Consider the following 16,623-nt stretch of genomic DNA (forward strand, 5'->3'; position numbering starts at 1 on the left):
TGTAGGCTCTTTGTCTAGAAGGATTGTAAAGAACAGCGTAAATAACTGTCTTGTGTAATGGGGTTAGTAAGAGGGAGGGAGAAAGGGGGGCTGGAGGGTGTCTGGACAGCTTAACCACCTCTGGGGCTGTGATGTTTCTCCAATTTTCATTCACATACTGAATAAACATTTTAAAAAATGATTACTATGTGCAGCATAGTAGGGTAATCACTGAGGATAGAAATATGTATAAGAGCTACATAATCTGTTTTCTAAGAATGAAAATCTAGTGGTTGAGACACAAGCATGTTTACAAGTATCTATAAATCAACATGACAGGGAGGAAGGCGATAAGTAGATTGCAGAGAAAAAAGATACTTTAGGCTGAGGGCACAGTCTACCTTCAAAGAAAAGACAGACTATATTAGAGAAATAGCATAGGTGGAATATAGGGTCAATGGAATAACAGTATCCTTTGTGATAGAATATTCATATAGGTATGATCATACATATAAATATGACCAATTAATCTACCTATAGGTAGATAAACAGATAGAGTCAGTATGAAATAATAGATGTGCACAAATATGTAAAAATGTGGGTAGCACCAGGCTTTGTAATGGCCAACAGAGATGTGATGATAGAGCAGGAAAGCAAGAGATAAACAAGAAAGCCTAGTACAGATAGTCTCTGGCTTCTTCATTTTAAAGGCTACCACTAAAGATTTAGGCAGAACACTCAGAACTCTGGTCCTAAAGGGGCCTTTGTAATGAGATGTTAATGTATGGAAATGTATCACCTTTCTACCCTTAATACAATTGACATGAAAAATTCAGACTACACATTAAATGATAAAGAATGCTACACTCCCACCAGAAAGTAGAAATATCTTTAGAGAAATATGTGATTTTTTTTTTTTTTTTTACCATGAGGGAGTTTTCCAAAGAAGGTACTGGCAAATATAGATGAAAAAATAACACATTAATTAATAATCTTGTACTGTCATTGATGTATAGAGTATGAAAATTATCTATTTCTGAGAAAGAAAGGCCTTTATTGGAGAACTGTAAAGGAAAAGTTCTATAATTCATGACCTACTGAGTTAGAGCTTTTGATGTGAAGGCAAGCTCACAGGATGAGCATCTGCCTAAAGGCAGTGCAGCCAGCCAGTAATCAACATGTTGAGGAATTTGATAAGTGCCTAAATTAGAGAATGAACTTTCAGAACTCCAGCCCCATGCATGTCAGATAATCTTCCACCTGTAGCCCCTGACGTATTCTCGTGTACAGGATGAAATCCTGAGGATGGTCATGAAGCATCTAGGGGCTTTTTAGGCTAAATGAATTATTTTCATTATTTGATCCACTAAATTTTCTCCAGTATGAATTTGTGAATATCTCATCCTTGTTATTAATTTCTTAAGGGACAGGGCTCCCCATTACTTTTCACTAGAAAATATTCAACCTAAGGAGTTTTCAACACCATGAGAATCATTCTAATTTTAATTTTCAAATTTGAGTCCTGTTATCTCTTTTGGTTGGTCTCTCTGCTCTTCATAACCAACTGCAGGAAATAGTGATCCAGATTTTGCTTACTTATGGGTAGCTCCTAGACAACGTGAGGGCAGAAATACGAACAAGAGAAATATTACCATTAAAGAGCTAATAGCAAGGGGATTGAGACTTCTTTTAGACAGTGTTCTTGGTTAACCCAGAGGTGACAGAGTAAAGGTAAAAGAAGAATGATGATGTTTCATAGAATTCACCTCAAGATAACTACTCTATCTCTAAGAAATTATTCAAGACCCAGATTTGAACATTTCACGTGGAAATTCCCTCTAACTCCAGACGGTCTGTGCCCACTAGCAGAACAACCTGTGTTTTTTATTAAGCCCTGGGGTAAGTAGGCTTCAGCCACCAGAACAACATCTCTCTTAATCTTTCTCTCCTCTGGCTTTGCTCAGCAGGAAATTGTTATCTTTAGGGATATACAGAGCGGAGTCTGAAAGTCAATCTGTGTTTCTAAAAAACAAAGAAGGATGTGTGTATGTGTGTGTGTGTGTGTGTGTGTGTGAAATTTATGAAGCCCCACAAATTTTGCTAATGCTTTGTATAGACAATTGCTGAAAGTTAAGCTGGATATTAAACCAAATTTGTGCACCAACCTCTCATCAGATTCTTTCAATATCTTGCTCTCCTCAGCGTCTGGGAAACTGTCCTGGCCAGCAACCACTGTATTGCTGCTGGAGGTGGTTCCTGTAGACGGGATTAAAGAACAACACTTAGAAAGAAATTCCTGCGATGGGGTCAAGCTCAAGTCTCAAGTAATTCCAGGAAAGGATTTCCTGTAAAATCTGTTTGTGAGATTCCTTACATCTTCTGCACAATCTCAGACATTCTAAACAACCTTCCAAGCCTGCCCCACTGAAATGGAGAATCCCAGACATCTGTTATGGTCAAACCAAATTCCTCAACTCTCTTATAAAGCGAGGCTGCAAACATTCTTGAAACCCTTTCTTCCTGGCTACTTAGGTAACAAGCTTATTTATAGTGGCCAGCCCTGCTGTTAGCTGCTTTAGCATTTCTGGGTCCAGGAGTTATTAAACGAATGTTAGTGAAGCATTTCCAAGTACCTAGAGCTTCTGATCCCTAGGCCACTGCTTCTTCTCAAGAACACTGCTCTGGCAGCAGGATGTGGGGCACACAGAGGGCATAAGAGACCAGGGGAGGAGAGAGGTTTGAAGGTAGTTACAGTGTTAGGTGAATTGAAAGGAAGATAGCATCAAGGAATTTGAGGAGGGTGGTATATATTTCATAAAATGATGCTGAGAGACCAACTTATTGAAAGTGATAACACTGGTCAGGGGGCATTTTAGTAAACCCTGGGAGAATATTAGCCAAGAGAATTCCATCGATACAAGAAGGAAGATCCAGAAATGAGATACCTAAATGAGTAGTGTCCACCCTAAGCTCAGCCTAAAGCAAAAAACTCTGTGGCATGTGAGTCCCTGGGTCCCGACTACTGGTTATCCTTACAAAATCATTTCATTCATCAGACAAGGCCCTGAGAGTCTCAGCTATCCTTAAGCCGTCTTTTAAATGAGTGTATATGTAGGAATAAGAGAAAGTAACAAACACATGCTCATAAGCTTTCAATGCTCTACATAAAGGTAAATCCAGAGCTCCACGGCAAGGTGTCTACCCAGCCGCCTGTGCCCTACCGGAGGCTGCTGCCGAGGCCTTGCTGCTGGCCGCGAAGCGGTAGAAGGGCGGGTTGTCACAGTGCTGGACGATGGGGTTCACCGGCTCCGTCTGCTGTAGCTCAAACAGAAGCTCCTCCATGGTTTGAATGGTGTTATTACGGCACAAGTATATGGCCACCTTTTTAATCTGAGACGAAAAACAGAACACAAGGGATATCTTGCAGAACACGCCCGCAAGAATGTTAGGCTGTCGACAGCAGAGATGGTAACCCGTTCATTTTGATGACCACATCATCCCCCAGGAGCGCTCACCCTATAGCTCATCCTCCTTCTCTCCCAGGAGGAGTCAAGTGTCTGGGTTAAAATTCACCCCTTTTCACATGCACACCTGATAGGAGTGTGTGGTTAAAGGCCTTACCTTCCTTAATGGCTGAGTTTACGAAAGTTACCTTGGGGATAACTTGTGGGCTAAACATGATTCTATCTAAACTAAAAACTTGCCATGTAAGGTCTTATCTTGAGAAAGTATTTTATTTATACAAAACCATGGGGGGAAAACTGCTAGCTGTTTCTGTTAAAAAAAAAACAAAAAACCTCAGTCTCCTGCTACTTTCTTCTACCCAAGAAACAAACGAGTCTGAGCTGTCTGCAGAGTTTTAAGTTGCAAAAATAACTCTGGACTAAAGGTCTGCATCACCATAGCCCCCAAACCTGAGGCACGGAAGCTGTAACGCGGCTGATGTGACCCAGAACAGCCGGCAGGCGCAGAATCTCTCAGAAAAGCAACCAGCACACAGAGGCCAACTGAGTCAGGGTTTTAAACATGTAGTGGTTTTGTTGATCACCTCACCTTTAAATACAAACACTAAGTGGTGGGAATCTCAGTAGGATTTCTCTTTGCTTCTTTCTCTCTCTTACCACCTGCCTTTGAAGAGACAAACTGGGATATTCTGCATTTTTATTGTTTGAAGAGCATCAGGAAGTAAACATGAAACACTTTATTAGTAAAAATATAATGGGACACCTAGTTTCTCTTACATAACGGGTGGGTCTAATGTTTCTAGAAGACAGATTTATAGGTAATTGTTAGAAAAATGTCTATGCCTAAATTCATAGGTTTCTGTGTCCAAAGTCTTAGAAAGGGGATGACAGAGGTGTCACTAGGACACTAGTCCGCATCTCAGAGGGGCAGAAGGGAACTTTTATATAATAGCTAGAAAGCTCACAGTAGATTAGCATGACTGATGAAATCTGACATCTCTGTTCTACTTGGAGCAAAGAGCACATTCCGACTTGCAAACCACTGATGGAACCACTGACGGAGTAACGACCACTGAAGGTCAGAGGGGCACTCACGTAGGGCAGGAGAAGCGTGTCACTGCTAACCCCACACAGGCTGATCAGGAACTGCAAGGAGACCCTCAGGTTGTTGCTCCATTTCTCGTTGTTGGCTAAAGCATTCCAGGCATTTTCCATTTCTGGTCCAGGAACTTCATCTCCATACTGTAACCAACAAAATAAAAACCGGCTCGGGAGACACATAGGAAAAACGTGAGGATGCAAAATGTCCGATCAAAAGTCATTTTAAGGGTCACGGTCATCTCAAAATCATAAGAAGGGGGAAAATGGCCATTCATCAGAAAGATGCCACTTTTTAGGAATTTATAATGCACAATATTTATTCAGATGATTTTTCAAATGTTAGGATGATGATGATGATTAGGATCACGATTAAAATTGTGGTAAAATAAACATAAAGTTTCCCATCTTAACCATTTTTACGTGTACAGTTCAGTGGCATGAAGCACATTCACACTGTTATGCAACCGTCACCACCAACCACACCCTATTTTTGTGACTTTTAATGGTAGATGACACTTCCCCCAAGTATAATCCCGGGTTTCCCGGGATGTGGGAGCACGGGATGGAGGCATGATTCCTTGGAGTTTACCTTGGCTGTCATGTACATGAGGTTATTCAGCACCAGGGACGTAGCTTCTGGGGAGCCCCAGCCATTGCCTTTCAGCCCGTGAGAAGCCGCCGCCTCTCCTTCCCGGTCCTTGACGTCGTCCTCTGGGCTGCTGGGACTCGACCCTGGGAGGAGCAGCCTGCTGTCCACCAGCTCAATGTTGTGCAGCCAGGGCAGCAGGTAGGTGAGCATGATCTGACGGCCGTTCGGGTGCGTCGTGGGGAACCGCTGGCTGACCTCTAGAGGGAAGGGCAGGAACCGAGAGCCACGTCATCTCATCAGACTAAACCGAAAGATGAACAGCAAGTGACAGATCCAACAGAGCCCTCCGTTTACAAAGCATTTTCATATACAGCAGCTCCCCAAGGCCATACAATCTTACAACTGAGGCTTGTCCTCCAGCCCCTCACTTCTCAGCAGGTGCTCCGTGGAGGAAAGTGAGAGCACAGCGGGGAGAGCACAGGCTTGGTGGGATGGGATGCAAGACCTCCTGGATTCAGATCCACTGCTAGTGGAAGAGGTACGTTAGGGTGGACGAAACAGGGGACTTGGAGTCAGAAGGACATGTGACCAGATCCCAGTTCTTCCACCTATTAGCTGCATGAGACTCTGGGATAGTTATTTAACCTCTCTGTTCCTCAATTTCCTCATCTGTAAAATGGGGCCCATCGGGTCCTGCATTGGGCGATTGTGAGGATTAAAAGATACAATCATAACGTGTATAATATACTCAGCACAGGGCTTGCCATCCAGCAGGCTCTTAATAAACAGCAGTTACGATTGTTATAACAATGACTTACCTTTCAACTATGCCTATATTTTACAGAGTGCCTTGCATGAACCATTAGCTGTTAAAAAGTGAAATGCATGGGGCTTCCCTGGTGGCGCAGTGGTTGAGAGTCTGCCTGCCAATGCAGGGGACACGGGTTCGAGCCCTGGTCTGGGAAGATCCCACATGCCGCGGAGCGACTAGGCCCGTGAGCCACAATTACTGAGCCTGTGCGTCTGGAGCCTGTGCTCCGCAACAAGAGAGGCCACGATAGTGAGAGGCCCGCGCACCGCGATGAAGAGTGGCCCCCACTTGCCGCAACTAGAGAAAGCCCTCGCACAGAAACGAAGACCCAACACAGCCATAAATAAATAAATAAATAAATAAATAATTAAAAAAAAAAAAAGTGAAATGCAAACTTCCAGGAAGAACAAACCCAGTGTGTGGACTCATGTCCGTGGTGTCTACTTGAAAACTGCCAACTATGTGGAAAGTGTGCTTTCAATGCCACGCTTTGTTTTACGAAGTAAGGAGTCAAAAGGGTAAAACTATATGACCAGCCCGGTCATCTCACCATTACTTCCTCTGATAGCATTCTTACATTGTTTCACTGCCAGCAGCATTTAATTTTACAATCTGAATAAGCTTTCTATAGAAATAAAATAAAAGCACAGCTTTATGTATATGCTGCAAGTTCTGAAGTCATCTCCTATTTCTAATATTTATGGAAGAAACTGTTTTATCCTAACGGAAATTAGAAAGCTTGGCCTGATGCATTTTTTATCATCCAGCGAGGCATGTAATCTCATTTAGAGAGCCCATGCCTGCTACACAATAGAACAACACGGATGCCAGGAATTATACCGAGATAATCCACCCCATCCCTGAAACAGTAGCTTTAATTGATTTGGCCCTTGTCCTGAAATTAAAATGACAATTTTTTATTTTGAAGAATAAGAATATACTTAATGCTGTGCACAATAATCAGACATGTTATGCTGTTATATTTCACACAGGTCAAAATTTCAAAATTTACTTAATTTCTAAACTTACATGAATGTGATGACTGATATCATGGATTTTTATGACACAAAAAATTTATTGGGACTTTGGAGAGAAATAAACCTTTCCAATCAGAGGGACAACTGCTTTAAGAATACCTGTCATCTTTCAACAGCGGTATAAAAATCTATGTAGCAATAATCACGTTCTATCATATTACTCACTTGTTGAAAATAAGTTTGCATTTATAGCTTTATATTTATAAAATTTATAAATAATTTGCTTATTTATGTTTATTTTATCTTGTCTGTCAGACATAAGGTCCGAGGGGGTGGGGATGTCTGTCTGTGGTACCCCAGGCACCTAGATCAGGGCCTGGATTTTTAGAGATGTTTTAAAGGGAAAAGAGGAAAAAAATGCCATGGCACACGGACAACCCCTCCTTCACCTCTTTAGAAACAAATTAAATAAACTGTGAGACAATGTCAGTGGGATCCCATATACATTTGCTGGCTTTGGGGAGAGACCTGAACAACTGGCCTGGCTACGTACAAGGAATTAAGTCATCTGAAATTACAGGCAGTAAAAATCCCACCACAGGGTTTTTAATGGTGAAGGCAGTATAAACAAAAGCGAGGAATCTATTAAAACCTCCTTATTTTTCCATGTTATTTTTAACAACTTATTCCTCATAAATCAAAATAGCCAAAAGGTCAGTTCTTGACAGAGATTTAGCTTGAACTTGCAACCCAATACATGAGCCTCTTTTCTTATTAAATTTGCTGGACTGTTTATCTCCTCTCTCCCAAATAGTCAGCCTCTCCCTCTTTACTGGCTTCTCCCTCTCAGCCAAGAAACAAGCTCGAGTCTCGCTCATCCTCTGACTCTGCATCCTACTATAGCCCCATCCCCTCTTTTTTTGCTTCTTTTCAGCCAAGCCCCTGAGATCTGGCTTCTGCTGCTACTTCTCCATGGAAACTACTGACAGTTAGCAATGAATTGTGAAATCCATAGGGTAATCTTTAGACCTTATCTCCTGGGATCTATAGGACTGTGGACTGCTCCACTCCGTCTTCCTAAGTCCTGTCTTCTCTAGGTTTCCATAAAACACACCTTCTAGGTGCTCTCCTTCTATAAACATGCCTCCCTTCCCTCTCTGCTCCCTCGCCCTTCCTTGGCCTGGTCCTTAAAAGTTGGGGGTCCAGGTTCTTTCTTTCACTCTGTACGCTCTCCATTCAGAACCTCATTCATTCCCATGGTTCTGACCCCTCTGGTCTTCCATGAGTCATGACCGCTGGCCTTCCCTTGACCCTGGTCTGTCTATACTCAGGATGTCCAACAGATGCCTACACTCAATAACCCAAACCAAGCTCATGATCTCTGCCTTGGCCTGACCCTCCTCTTCTCCCCAAATCGGCTCTCCAGGTGGGGTTATCACCACCCATTTCCCAGATACAGCACTAGGCACTCCCTTCTGTGCACTCCGCCCAGTAGCTCCTGACTCTGGTCTCTCCCCTCTGCTCTCACTGGGCTGTCTGAGTTCTGGTCCTCTTCATTTCCTCCGTGGACTACTGTCATCATTTCTCAACTGGTCTCTTCTCTCTAGATTGGATGTTCTCTAATCCATTCACCACACTGCAGTCAGTCTTCCTAAAATGCACTCTGATCTCGTCCCCTCTCTTCTTGTTTGAAACTGATGAGTGGCTTTCAAAAACCAAGCAGCTTGCTTGGATGCCCTTCCTGTTCACAGGTTTCTGAGGGGTTTTAAGGAGAACGTATGTGGTCACTGGCCTACAAACTCCTTAGGGTACAATACAAGGCCTTCCAAGATTGACTTCTGCCTCTCTGCCTGTCTGTGACCATCTCAAACTTTCCCCCTTCCTTGCATGTTGTATTAGCCAAACTGACTACTATATAATCTCTCAAATGCATCATTCTATTTTATACCTCTAAGCCAATGCATATGATATTTCCTTGGCCTGTAATGCCTGTCTGCTTGCCAACTGCAATGTCAACTATTTATCTGCTTTGCAAATTTCTACTCTTCTTTCAAATTGCAGCTCAGACATCAACTTCTCTGGGAAGTCTTTTCTGATATTCCTGGCCCAGTAATTGATTACTCCCTGATCTTCCATCTCATACAGAGAATGTGCTTTTTAAAAATTGTATCATAATCATATGATTGCACAGCTTTCTTTATTACTAGACAATGAAACTTTGATGGGAGAGGCTGTTTAATTCACCTCGGTATTCCTAGGATCCAATCACAGTGCCTGGCATACAGGTGGCACTCAAATCTTGGTTGAAGTGAGTAAAAATAAATTTTAGTTTTCCAAGAAGAAAATTAATTTATCAAAAAGGTTTTCCTTGAGTCCTTCCACTGTTTCAGGCACAATGCAAGGATGTGACTAAGTCTGTCTCAGATAAATGGATTTTCCAAAACATGATTCACAAAGACTACTCGTAAAGATGTGCCCCGATTCAAACTCTCAACAACTGATACATGTATCAACATTCAAGCTACAAAATACCATCATCACCACCACCAAAAAACAACTTACAGCAATTATTTGTATTAGAAGTTATACCACCCATATTTAATTTCTTTGGGAAATTTTACATACACAGTGTATGTAAAGTATTATGATGCATCTAAGCATCTTCACATTTGTCCTATGTTTATTTATACCTACACTATTTTAGATAAATACACTGTTTTAAAGATATTCTAGAATTTACTCTTATATGTAACTGAACTTAGCCCAGAGTAATTTTGAGCTACAAATTTAGCATCAATAATTTTGATTCTAAATTACACTAGAATTTAAAAAGTAAGAACACTTAAAGCAGAAATGATCACATATGTCATGACTGACTATCACATGGTACCTGAGAAGAGAGGGAGAGTGAGCTCGGGGTACATCCTGGCCAGTTCACACGACAAGAGGGTTAGTGACACACTGTACAGGGGCGGCAACGGGCCGTGTGTTCCATAGAGAATACTTCCAGGTCTTTGTTCAGCTACTTTCTTCGAGTACACAAAAAGCTTTGCTTCAAGGATCTATAAAGAAGTAGTAGGAAAGTAATAAACAGTATGAAAAAACATTGGCTGGCTATCTCAGGAGTATTTATATTGAATAAAGTTTTGTAATAAAAACTAACGAATGAATATTTTAATATTGTATTAAAGGTAAAGCATCAGCTGCTTCCTATGTTTACAGGAGATTATGTAATTGTTTTCTCACTCATCATATCCACCGGTGATATGCAGAAATAAATAAATACGTATCAATAAATAGCAATCCAGTAGATCAACTACCATTTCTATTTTCTGTGCTCGAGGATGGAAATTTCAACGTAGTCAATGATACGTGCCTGCATGAGCTGCATGGAGATTTCATAAATCTCTCTGTTGGTGTCAGAAGCCTTGAATAGAACAAGGTTTAACAATGTCACTATGTCAAAGGGATAGTTCCTAAAAAAAAATAAACAGCATAGTTTAAGAGACAGCCTGGCTAGTAATCTTGATAAATCATTACCTCTCAAAATTCTAGATGGCACACTGACCTCGGTCACACTTACTAATGACATTCCCAAGCCCATGTGGCCATTCCCCCACCCCCTCTTTCTTTTGCTGTTTATTAGCAGGTGAAGGGAAATAGCTCCATTTTGGGTTAAAATTGAATATAGTCACACCAGGATAAATGAACACAAAAGTCTATCTACTGCAAATAGATTTCAATGAAAACCAAATACAAGAGGAAAAGAAGAAGACAATATGTCTAAATTTCTCAACAGCTCACTGACGTACTATTTTCATTCAATCTATCTAAATTTATTAAACACCAAACATCTACCAGAAACAACTGCAAAGTACGGATGATACTAAGTTAGTAAGGCTGGTGCCCTCCCCTAAGGAAGGCTTACAGTTTAGTTAGGGAGACAAACTATACAGTCTAGTTATGATGAGCTATGGTGGGATTATCCACAGCATGATACAGAATCCCGACAAGGGACACCTACATCAGACTTGGGGTTAGAGGAGGCTTTTTGAAGGAGGAAACAAGTAAACTAAGCCCTGAAGTGCCAAGAGACATGGTAATTGTTAGCAAGGCCATGGAAGGGGTAGCATGGGGCAGAGAGAACAGCATTTTGAAAGGTTATATATGAAAATACCTCTCCCCCGTTACACAGAATTTTAAACATAAATGTGGTTATACTACCTACGTGTATTGTGGGGGGATTCGCTTTTTCACCAGACAGTGAGGCTCAGTCTTTCTAGTAGCCGGACTGTGCTCCACAGCATGGACGTACCGCTACTAACCACTGTCGTAGTGGATGCCGTGGTGTGCCACCCTGGTCCCCCTCCAGGACTGAGGCACTCAATCTCCCACCACAGTGCTGCAGGCTGATACCTTTGGCTGAATACCTCTCTGGGAATTGCCTAGGCCAACGTCACGCCTACTCCCCCGCAGCACCCCTGTGGGATTGGCTGAGGCTTCTTTCCTCTGCCCAGTCCTGTTTCCCTCACTTCCCCACAGATGTTGATCTCAAGGGCATTCCCTAATAAATTTCCTGGACTCAAATCTCCACCTCAGAGTCTTGCTTCCTGGCGAAGCCAAACTTTGACATGTGTTGACAGACATTTAAAGGTTATTTTCATTTTTTTCACTATGATAATACCACAAACACCAAATGTGCAAGTATTTCTTTAGAAGAACAGATTTCTAGAAGAGGTCATGCAGGGTCAAAAGGCACATTAAAATTCTGGTAGATACTGCTATATTGCCCTCCAAAGTGGCTTTACCAATTAGCACTCCCAAATGACTGCTTTTCTAGAACTTTAATTTTAAGGGAGCAAAGATGCACGAGGTTGATGTGTTAGGTGAGAAATTGGGCAAAGTCCCCAAATAATGGTGGTGAGGATGACGATAAACAATGGGTAACATTTATGTTACGATGTGCTTACTTTGTGCTATTATTGTACCAAGTCCTTTATCGAGATTTGTTATTTAATCTTCACAACAAGCTTGTGAGGCTTAAAGAAGTTAAGTACTTGCCAAAGGTTAGGGAGAAGTAGTGGAGCCTAGATTCCATCCTGGATTTGTATGACTCCAAAGAATTCAAACACTTATCCACAGTGCCATCAGCCTCTTGGACACCTCACAATAGATCATTTCATGGCCAGTCTAATTTGGAATTCTTACAAACTGCAGTATCTGGAAACAGACCTTTCTGACTGTGAAAATAGAAAGGTAACTTTCTTCTGAGCCCCATAGTAGCAGAGATGTCTTACCTACATTGCTGTCTCTGACACTGGGATTTAATACATATGTTTTTTAATATAAATAAACACTGGAAACTACTAAGGATCACTGGGGATTTAAAGGCAGTAGAAGGGTAGACAAAGCCTCCCTCTTATGCAGGGCTATGCACTTGACCAAGTAATTAGGGAATTCAATTAGCTGCTTAAGACTGAGCTACGGAGTTTAAGGGGAACAACATTGAAAGAAATAACACAGATACAGAAAATGAAAGAAACCCAGAGAAGGAAAAAATTAGAAAGCTCTCAAATGAGTACAAGAGCATAAATAAAACATCTGTACTTAGATGTTTAAAATAGGCTTAGAAACCAAATCTCACATTTTTCAGTATTTAATTATTCAACATAGGCAGTGGAAGGGTAAAAGAAATAAAGACAGCTGTGCTCATACAGAATAAAAATAAAATGGTAAAACAAATATGAAAGGTAAATATGGGTCAGAAAGTAAACAAGAAATAAAACTGTTTTTTCAATCTGAAAGAGAGGAGATTTTGAAGAATTTGAGACATACCCACTAGCTCTGGCTTACTTAGAACTAAATGACGAAGCTCAGGATAATTTTCTTCTAAAGAGAAGCAGAGGGCTTCCCTGGTGGCGCAGTGGTTGAGAGTCTGCCTGCCAATGCAGGGGACACGGGTTCGAGCCCTGGTCTGGGAAGATCCCACATGCCGCGGAGCAGCTGGGCCCGTGAGCCACAACTACTGAGCCTGCGCGTCTGGAGCCTGTGCTCCGCAACAAGAGAGGCCGCGATAGTGAGAGGTCCGTGCACCGCGATGAAGAGTGGCCCCCGCTCGCCACAACTAGAGAAAGCCCTCGCACAGAAACGAAGACCCAACACAGCCATAAATAAATAAATTTTAAAAAAAACAAATACTTAAAAAAAAAAAAAAAAAAAAAAGAGAAGCAGATTTTACCAGCTGATATGATTACATCATAGCTCTTTGCCTCCAACAGCTGCTGAATAATAACAGCTTTGTGTTTACAGGGTGCTTACTATGTGCTAGACCTTAGGTCAATAGATTGGTTTTATTTAATTCTTACCCTAACCCTATTATCACTCCCATTTCACAAATGAGTAAGCATTTGTAGTAACTTGTTCAAGAGCACACAGCTTAATGAGAGGCAGAGCTAGAATTCAAACTCAAGACAGTATGTTTCCAGAGCCCAAATTCCCAAACTCTGTGCTCTCCTGAAATTCTCCAGCTGAGTGACACAACCAAATGAGGCTCTACGTCACCAGTTAGGGCGTGTGACTGAGATTCATGAATCATAAGCTTCCCTTGTCTTCCTTGGCAACAGACGGATGCTATTCCCTTAAGAAATGTGGGGCATTTACTTTTAAGGATTCAAGTTTGCAGTGCCTGATTTAAATGAGGAAAGATTTATAGACAGTTAAGGCAAGGCAGACATGCAAAGAACAATGACAACAAAAACCACCTCCAAAAATAAACCCAACAAATTTCTTTAAAAGTTAAAACTTTGATCTTGCATATAATTCTAAGACATCTATTAACTATATTCTAGTAGTATGTTACAGAGTAAGAGTAAAAACAATGGCATTCTTAAGTATTTAATTAAATGTGAAGAGAATTCTGTTGAGTTAAGCTAGTGATTGGAAGCGGTCTATACTTTTAATATAGAGCATATTATTTACCTTGATTTATAACCTTGGAAAGCCATTTAATCTCTTTCTCAATTTTCCTATCTCTTCCAAACTGATATAACTTGGAGTTGAGGGAAGAATTAATAAGAACACACACAGAAACCAAACAGTTATTTGAACTAATGCTGTCTGACAGGTGAGCTATTTTCTTTTGGGCTAAATTATAGTACTGGGCTGCATTTAATAGATTTTAATCAAATATGAAACATACATTATGAAAAATGCTTCAAAACTAATATTATTAGTTCCACCATCACTTTCTACTTTTATCCTCGCTTCCCCTGGTCCTATTCATGTTCCACTCTGACTTCCAAATCTCTCAACATCACCAGTCAGATCGTAGTTATAGTTAAGTTATAGTTTTGACTGGAGACCAGCAAGTTCACAACACACGCACGTACGCACACACACAGAGAGTCATTTATAGAAATAAACTAAAAAGAAGAATGCAGAGAACCATTTTTTCCCATTATCACAGCTGCTGAATATAAGGATTGATATATTAACTACGTAAAAATTGCTTTAGTTCTAAAACTAAAGGTAGAAAATTTTAATCCACAAGAGCATTTTTAAAATGTTAAATCTTTTAGGTATTTTAAGGTCAGTTATAAGTGGTTCCTTAATAAATGAGTCTGCTTATAAACTGTCATATTCCTACAAAAATAAATACAGTGTATGATCATTCTCATTGGACAAGGAAGAGGTAATTCTTTTCTTTACAGGAAGAATTCTTCACTTTAGGGTATGTCTTGTTGCAGGAGTTACTGCACAGACACCTTGTTTGAGGAATTTAAAATATGATCCAGTTTATGTATGATTTTTTTAGGAACAGATTATTTCATAAGTTATTTAGGTGTTTTTTAGAAGCAAACTTGCAGAAAACAAAGTCTAAAACACCAGAATTGCTTTTGAAAAAAGTACTGAAAACTGAGGTGTGAGGATTGTGCAAACAAATCTGGAGGCTTATCCAGACTATATAGACTGAGAACTTATGGGAAAAGAGGGCAAATTTAAGCCACAGCTGAAACGTTAAATTCTGAACGTGCCCTGTGGTGAGAAACGACCACCATTTGTGGTCACATGTTGGCTACTGCCTTGGCAGTGAGGTTGCAGCCATGGCATTGCCTGGCCCTCTGACCTTCCCTCTGAACAGATGAGTGTTGTGAAATAAGCTGATAGGCGATATTTGTTTAAGAAACCAAAATATTTTAGGATGCTATCTTAAAAAATCTACTCTAAACATAGAGGGCTTTATATCCTAATATTTTTGTGACTGAGATATTACTGGAATTGAGACTATATTGCTAAAGTCATAAAACATTTATTTGTGCTCCCTAAAAAAAATACCTAGATTTATCCAGAGGAATGCAGTGTGATATTTTAGGAGAGGGCCATGCAATGAAATAAATGTGACTAGGATAGTTCAAACCAAGTTCACTGGGAGAAGGGCAGTGAAGAGAGCAAACTTTTATTACTCTCATTTCTGTCAAATGAATCTATGGTCTAAGTCATAGATTCTAAATACATTTTTAAAAATCAAAGAACAGAAATTTATTTTTAGAATGTTGAAATACCTGAAAATAAAACAACACTCCAGAGAAAGAGACTCTTATAAAAAATGTTATTTTGGTAATATCCAATAGGATAAATAAATATTACTTAGCATTGCTAACATCAAGAAATAAACCAATGGAAAATCAGACAGTTTAGATTATGTTCATCTGATATGACTTTTATGGAAATTAACGTATATGTAGAAAAAAAATTTTACTACTAAGATTATGGAAAACGAAAGCTTTACACATGAAATGTTATCTACTATCTTTATAAAAGAAAGAAAAATATTAAAGAGAAACTTGCCTCTTTAAAAAGCATGTTCATCTTAGGTTGATTGAAAGTAGATGTCTTCTAAAATACTGTTCCTATTAATTTAGAACCATAACAGGTTGGAATTTACAACTAATTTACATTTATTCCCTTCACCCTGTAGCTCAAGATAGCTATTTAAAATGTAATATTTAATTAAAAGGGACAATCAACAGCCTATATCAGTCCTTTCAAAAATAAACTTGTGACATAAATAACAGCAAGATCCTTTTTGACCCACCTTCTAGAGAAATGGAAATAAAAACAAAAATAAACAAATGGGACCTAATGAAACTTAAAAGCTTTTGCACAGCAAAGGAAACCATAAACAAGACCAAAAGACAACCCTCAGAATGGGAGAAAATATTTGCAAATGAAGCAACTGACAAAGGATTAATCTCCAAAATTTACAAGCAGCTCATGCAGCTCAATATAAAAAAACCCAGTCCAAAAATGGGCAGAAGACCTAAATAGACATTTCTCCAAAGAAGATATACAGATTGCTAACAAACACATGAAAGGATGCTCAACATCACTAATCATTAGAGAAATGCAAATCAAAACTACAAATGAGGTATCACCTCACACCAGTCAGAATGGCCATCATCAAAAAATCTACAAACAATAAATGCTGGAGAGGGTGTGGAGAAAAGGGAACCCTCTTGCACTGTTGGTGGGAATGTAAATTGATACAGCCACTATAGAGAACAGAATGAAGGTTCCTTAAAAAACTGAAAATAGAACTACCATATGACCCAGCAATCCCACTACTGGGCATATATCCAGAGAAAACCATAATTCAAAAAGAGTCATGTACCACAATGTTCATTGCAGCTCTATTTACAATAG

At 40.0% G+C, this 16,623-nt stretch overlaps 1 protein-coding gene across 8 annotated transcripts in view; it reads right to left on the reverse strand.

Annotated features, from left to right (window-relative positions):
* Window positions 1-16,623, reverse strand: part of FRY (FRY microtubule binding protein) — a 434,377-nt gene that overhangs the window by 72,034 nt on the left and 345,720 nt on the right. For all 8 annotated transcript variants that reach the window (XM_082435479.1, XM_082435480.1, XM_082435473.1 and 5 more), the window contains 6 exons: window positions 10,298-10,397; window positions 9,812-9,983; window positions 5,134-5,390; window positions 4,539-4,685; window positions 3,201-3,369; window positions 2,145-2,235 (listed from right to left, as the gene is read on the reverse strand). In XM_082435479.1, coding sequence (XP_082291605.1) covers window positions 2,145-2,235; window positions 3,201-3,369; window positions 4,539-4,685; window positions 5,134-5,390; window positions 9,812-9,983; window positions 10,298-10,397 — 936 coding nt within the window. The remainder of the gene's footprint in view (window positions 1-2,144; window positions 2,236-3,200; window positions 3,370-4,538; window positions 4,686-5,133; window positions 5,391-9,811; window positions 9,984-10,297; window positions 10,398-16,623) is intronic.

Source organism: Balaenoptera physalus (assembly GCF_965194825.1).
Source record: "Balaenoptera physalus genome assembly, chromosome: 18".
Lineage (NCBI taxonomy): Eukaryota > Metazoa > Chordata > Mammalia > Artiodactyla > Balaenopteridae > Balaenoptera > Balaenoptera physalus.